Source organism: Octodon degus, unplaced genomic scaffold (genome assembly GCF_000260255.1).
Source record: "Octodon degus isolate 3935 unplaced genomic scaffold, OctDeg1.0 scaffold00125, whole genome shotgun sequence".
Taxonomy (NCBI): Eukaryota; Metazoa; Chordata; class Mammalia; order Rodentia; family Octodontidae; genus Octodon; species Octodon degus.
In genome coordinates, this window is record NW_004524701.1 from 2,614,663 (window position 1) to 2,620,837 (window position 6,175).

Below are 6,175 nucleotides of genomic sequence, written 5' to 3' on the forward strand. Positions count from 1 at the left end.
TGTGTGTGTGTGTGTGTGTGTGTGTGTGTGTGTGTGTGTGTCTATCTGCCATGCTCAGCACGTTTGGGCAGATTAAAAAGTGCAGAATGAATGAAGACCATGAAAGAAGAAGAGACACAAACACTAAAATGCTCTGTATAAATATAGTGCAAAAATAGGGGGAAAGTGGTGTCGACTGGCTGAGGAGGCAGGAGTTCTTGAGTGTGTCCGTAGCCTATTAGCACCAGCATCAGCTGCCCTATCCCTAACAGTCCCCCTTGGGGAGACCCTCAAATTGTAAGCCTGGGGTTACCTCCTCCATTTACTCCTTGCAAAAACCTCTACTATCAACTACAGTGAATATATTTTCTTCCACTGGATTTTCATAACATCTCAACGAGTTCTTTAAAATGGTTTCTAATCTATGTATTAAAAGCTAAAGATTTTTTTAAAGATTCACAGTGAAATTCAGAAAGTATATAAAAACCAACTTCTTAATAACCTTTTTCTTCCTTTTCTCCTGCTTCATCTTTTCTGTCTCATTTTCTACTTTCTTTAGAGACAATTTTTAACTTTTTTTAGTTAAATCATATTTTTATTGCTGAAATGCTCATTGAGATTGTGTTAAGGTTGTGACTTTATTGGCAAGCTTAGTCTAGTGCACCACAGTATAAGATTTGTGAATATATGCCATGAGCAAAATAATCAGTTCACCTCTACCTGTGTGTACTAATAATATCCAGGCTAATATAGGGGATCAGAATTCACTTTTATTTCTTTGGTCATTTCCCCCTTTGTTTTCCATAATAAACATCAGAGTATATAAATCTTTGCAAATCATTTTTATTTGTATAGTAACTTTATGAAAGAGGAATTGTTGAATAATTGATATGTGTGTTTTATTTTATTTTAGGCAGCACAGGTTGAGGCAATGTGCTGCTAGGTAGTGCTTGCTGACTTTGAGCTCACTATGTATCCCAGGCTGACTGTGAGTTTGGAACAATCCTGCCACAGCCTCCTGAGTGCTGGGATTACAGGATGCACTATAAACCCAGTTTCTCAGTGCATTTTAAATGGTAATACCCACTGTCAAATTGATGTTCAGGAAAGTTACACAAACTTTCTATAGCTAATAAGTTGACCATTTTATTACCTTTCAATCTCATAGGTAAAAAATATCTCCTAGTGTTTTAAACCAGTATCTCATAGCATTTAAGATAGATAATATTAAATATTCCTGAGGAGTGTCCTAGTTACTTTCTTGTTATGACACACAATACCTGACACCCACTACTTAATAGCGGAGAGGTTTATTTGGGATCAGTTTCTATTTCAGGCCATAGTCAGATGGTGAAAGGCAAGGCAGCAATGCACCGAGGGGCATGGCATGGCAGAGGAAAACATACAGAGAGAGAGAGAGAGAGAGAGAGAGAGAGAGAGAGAGAGAGAGAGAGAGAGAGAGAGAGAGAGAAAGAAACACACACGCAGACAGACACACAGACAGACAGACCGACCGGCCGACCGACCGACTGGCTGACTGACAGACCAAATGACCCATCAACCAACAGACAGGCTGACTGACTGACTGAGAAGCTCAGAGGGAGATAGAGCCCCCAGACCGTGCCCCCACAGTGACCCACCTCCTCTGACCAAGCTTCTCTTCCCAACACATTTACTTACAAACTCATCAGTGCACGAAACCACTGATGGTAAGTATCCTGGCTCAGTGACCTAATCATCTCCTAACGGCTCAACATATGACTGCATCAGTGTTTGGGGGGACATCTAGATATAAGCCATAACATTCCTCCTCTGGCCCCCAAAAGACTTTATACAAATTGTGTTTGGTCCATATACGAGTTACCAAAGTCCTCAAGTTTCTGCATTGCTGAAAAATCCAAATCTGAAATCTCCTTTGATGTTCAAGGTGAACTCTTAGCTATAAGCCCCTACAAAAAATAAAAAATAAAGTTAAAAACTGCCAAGGAGCAATAGGGGGATAGAATGGAATGGAACACAGCAAGAGAACAAGATTCACCAAGGAAAACACTAAATGCAGGTTGATAGCCCCCACCCTGGTCATCTCACTATAAGTGAACATCAAAGGGTTTTGATGGCCCTATCCCTATGGCAGTGCCTATGATTGCAGACCTCTTGGCCTCACTCTTCGGCTGACTTCAATCATTCCTGTGGTTTTCCTCAAGCAGTCCATGTTCCTGGCTTTCTAACATCTTGGGATGAAAAGACATCTGTATTATCTGTACTCACAGAGTTACTCTAGTATTATTTGCAATATCTAAGATACAGAATTAACTTATGTGTCCATCACTGAATAAGCAAAATATGGTATACAAGGAGTGATGAAACATTTAAATTTAAACATTTTATACAGTAAAAGATATATTGGCCCTAATTCCTCCCGGAATCCTCCTCTCACTCTGAACATGCTTATCCTGTTATTCTTGCCACTTTCTAAAGCAGTTCTGGAAGTCCTTTGTCATGAATGTCCTTAAAAGGTATTACATTTGACCTTAGTGAAAAGGCTGAGAAGAGATTAAAAAGGTATTACAAAAAATATAGTTGAATGCTGCTGCCCAGTGTCATCCAACAGAAACACAAGATCATAAAGACAAGCACTAGAGTGTGTCCTTCCATATTCACTGGATCTGGATCTGGCACCACGTGACAACTGGTCCTTTCTCAAAGTCCAAATGACCATAATAAATAACTATTTTGAGTCAACTAAGGACATCAAGGCAGCCATGACAACTCAGTAAAGACACAAAAAGGGAACTCTGTTGGAGCCTGCTAAAGTTGGAAACTGATCATATGTGGGAAGGCAAGACAAGGCCAGAATATCTAAATCAGTCAGCCTATCTCAGTCTATGCAAAGCATCCTGCCTGGCCAATTTCAGCTTTTAATTACTAGGCAATCTTGAGTCTCCTGATAATAACTGTGCAAAGGTATAAATAAACACCCCTCTGTTGTTCTTGTGGCCCTTTGCCAATCAGGCAAACAGGCCACCACCTGACCCAGGTCTTGGCTTTTGTCTATTTTTTTCCCTCATTCCTGCCACTGTTTCTCCCTGAGGTACACCAAGAGACCAACAAGTCCTTATATTTGGCACCTGAACGGAACAATCATTAAGATATAAGTGGGAAGCAGGAACACTTCCGAAGTACGCACAACAGGGGAGGGAAGTGAATTGGTTAGAGCCAGTATTCAGCACAGGCAGGTTTTGGTACTGGCACATCAGGTGCAAAGTGTGGGGATGAAGGTGCAATAGGTCCAGAAAGGGGCTCATTATGGCCAGAAAGGGGATCATTAGGGCCAGAAACAGGTTCACTAGGGCCAGAAATGGGTTCACTAGGGGCAGAGAGATAAACAAGCTTAAAGAGAGAAAGAAGTTTGAGAGAAGCCAAAAAGGAGAGTTGTATTGAGTTAAAAATAGGAGAAATAGAATCTCAAGTATGTAGAAATGACTTGGGTATGCTTGTTTCCTGTATTTACTTTTCTTTTCTGAATTCTGGTTAGAAAGGGTTTTACAGGGCTGGCCAGATAGCTCAGTGGATTAAAGCACCTGCTTAAGCAGACACGCCAGGGACTGAGGTTTGATCCCCAGCTCCACATGCCCCAAGACTATGGAGTAAACATGGCAACCAGAGGCAGAGCCCCAAAACAAAATGTCTCTAGGCTTTGCCTGGTGACATCAATGCTGATTACACAGGGAAAATCAGGAATTATAGTTCAGCTGTACTGAAAACATTGTTGTTGGTTTTTTTTCCCCATAATTTTATTGAGAAACAAATAGGAATGAGACAGTTTCAAACCAAATTGGTAGGACAGTTTCAATAATGAACACATTGCATACATTATTCCTAGTGGTTAATTGCTGTACAAGATGCAGACATGATATCCTATTTACAAACACTATTACAACAAATCCCTCTATTCATTAAGAGAATGCAACTATATATCTATCCTAACCATCTTGAATACACAGATACAAAATGGACTTTCATCTGTATCTTCTTTTTTTTTGTTTAGTTCTGTTATTTGAATATTATAGGTGAGTTAACTTAGCAAAATATTCTAAAAGAGTCCAGTAGTCCATAAAAGTATTGGGTCTTCTGCTTGACTGGCAATGTCAGAAGTTGTTGACCTGAGTCCCCTACAGCTCAACATAACAGCATGACTTTACTTCTTATACTTCGTTTTTATACTTTTCTGCTGGATGGTTAAGACCAAGGTAAAGCAGGACCTATGCAACAAGAGTTGTAGCTTTTGGGTCTGAGAAGGTCAGTCAAATTTCCTCAGGATTTATGCTGAGATTCAAAACATTGTTTAAATCACTCCAAACTCATATTGCTCAATTGGGCATTCTTTGACAAAAATTTAAAAATTATAAATAATAAAAAAGGAAATATAAAAATAAAAATTAATTAAAGAAAGAAAGGGCCTTTCAAATATAAATATGAATGGCCTCAAGGTATGGCAGCTATAGGTCTACTGTAAAAAGGTGCTGCATAGCTGACCTGAGTGATACAAAGGACCATTCCATGAGAAATAGGACCTCAGAAAAAAGCAGGAAGCAAAGAGGTTTTTAAAAATCTCTCTCTCCATTACAATTGACACTAAAAGCAAAGTTTTTACATTTTCCCTTAAGATGATTAAAAGGCTGTTTCCATCCTAAGGATAAACACAGTTTGCCTTTTAAAAAATCATACTGCCCGCCCTTCAGTCCCTGGTCTGCACCGATCGGTGTTCGAAGCTCGGATGCCGGCCCCGTACGGACTGTACGTGTGAGTGCGTCAGAATGTGTGCGTACCGTGGCCACCCCTCTGCTCTTCTCAGGTCTCACCCCGAGGTTTATCGTCAGCAAAAATGTCTGGAAAAATCCATGGTGGTTCTGTGGTAGAGATGCAAGGAGATGAAATGACGTGAATCATTTGGGAATTGATTAAAGAAAAACTCATTTTTCCCTATGTGGAACTCGATCTGCACAGCTATGACTTAGGCACAGAGAATCGGGATGCCACCCATAACCAAGTCACCAGGGATGCTGCTGAAGCTGTAAAGAAGCACAATGTTGGTGTCAAGTGTGTCACCATCACCCCCGATGAGAAGAGGGTGGAGGAGTTCAAGCTGAAACAAATGTAGAAATCACCCAATGGCACCATCCAAAATACTCTGGGTGGCACCATCTTCAGAGAAGCTATTATCTGTAAAAATATCCCCTGCCTTGTGACAGGGTGGGTAAAACCAATCATCGTAGGTCGTCATGCCTATGGGGATCAATATAGAGCAACTGATCTTGTTGTTCCTGGGCCTGGAAAGGTAGAAATAACTTACACACCAAGTGATGGAAGCCAGAAAGTGACATACCTGGTCCACAACTTTGAAGAGGGCGGTGGTGTCGCCATGGGGATGTACAACCAAGATAAGTCCATTGAAGACTTTGCACACAGTTCCTTCCAAATGGCTCTGTCTAAGGGTTGGCCTCTGTATCTGAGCACCAAAAACACTATTCTGAAGAAATATGATGGACGTTTCAAAGACATCTTTCAGGAGATATATGACAAGCAATACAAATCCAAGTTTGAAGCTCAGAAGATCTGGTACGAGCACAGGCTCATCAATGACATGGTGGCCCAAGCCATGAAGTCAGAGGGAGGCTTCATCTGGGCCTGTAAGAACTATGATGGCAATGTGCAGTCAGATTCTGTGGTCCAAGGTTATGGCTCTCTTGGCATGATGACCAGCGTGTTGATTTGTCCAGATGGCAAGACAGTGGAAGCCGAGGCTGCGCACAGAACTGTAACATGCCACTACCGCATGTACCAGAAAGGACAGGAGACCTCTACCAATCCTATTGCTTCCATTTTTGCCTGGTCCAGAGGGTTGGCCCACAGAGCAAAGCTTGATAACAACAATGAACTTGGCTTCTTCCCAAAAGCTTTGGAAGAAGTCTGCATTGAGACCATTGAGGCTGGCTTCATGACCAAGGACTTGGCTGCTTGCATTAAAGGTTTACCCAATGTGCAACGTTCCGACTACTTGAATACCTTTGAGTTCATGGACAAACTTGGAGAAAACTTGAAGATAAAACTAGCTCAGGCCATACTTTAAGGTCACAGCTGGGCTTAGGAGGACACCCGTTTTGCTGACTAAGTCCAAAGATTTACATTTTTTTTT

At 41.2% G+C, this 6,175-nt stretch overlaps 1 protein-coding gene across 1 annotated transcript; it reads left to right on the forward strand.

The window, feature by feature from the left end:
- Positions 1-4,764: 4,764 nt before the first annotated feature.
- Positions 4,765-6,110, forward strand: LOC101574835 (isocitrate dehydrogenase [NADP] cytoplasmic-like). Its single transcript, XM_012516770.2, is given in 1 exon segment — positions 4,765-6,110. A coding segment is annotated over 1 exon segment (1,245 nt). The 5' UTR covers positions 4,765-4,864; the 3' UTR covers position 6,110.
- The last annotated feature ends 65 nt before the right edge of the window (positions 6,111-6,175 follow it).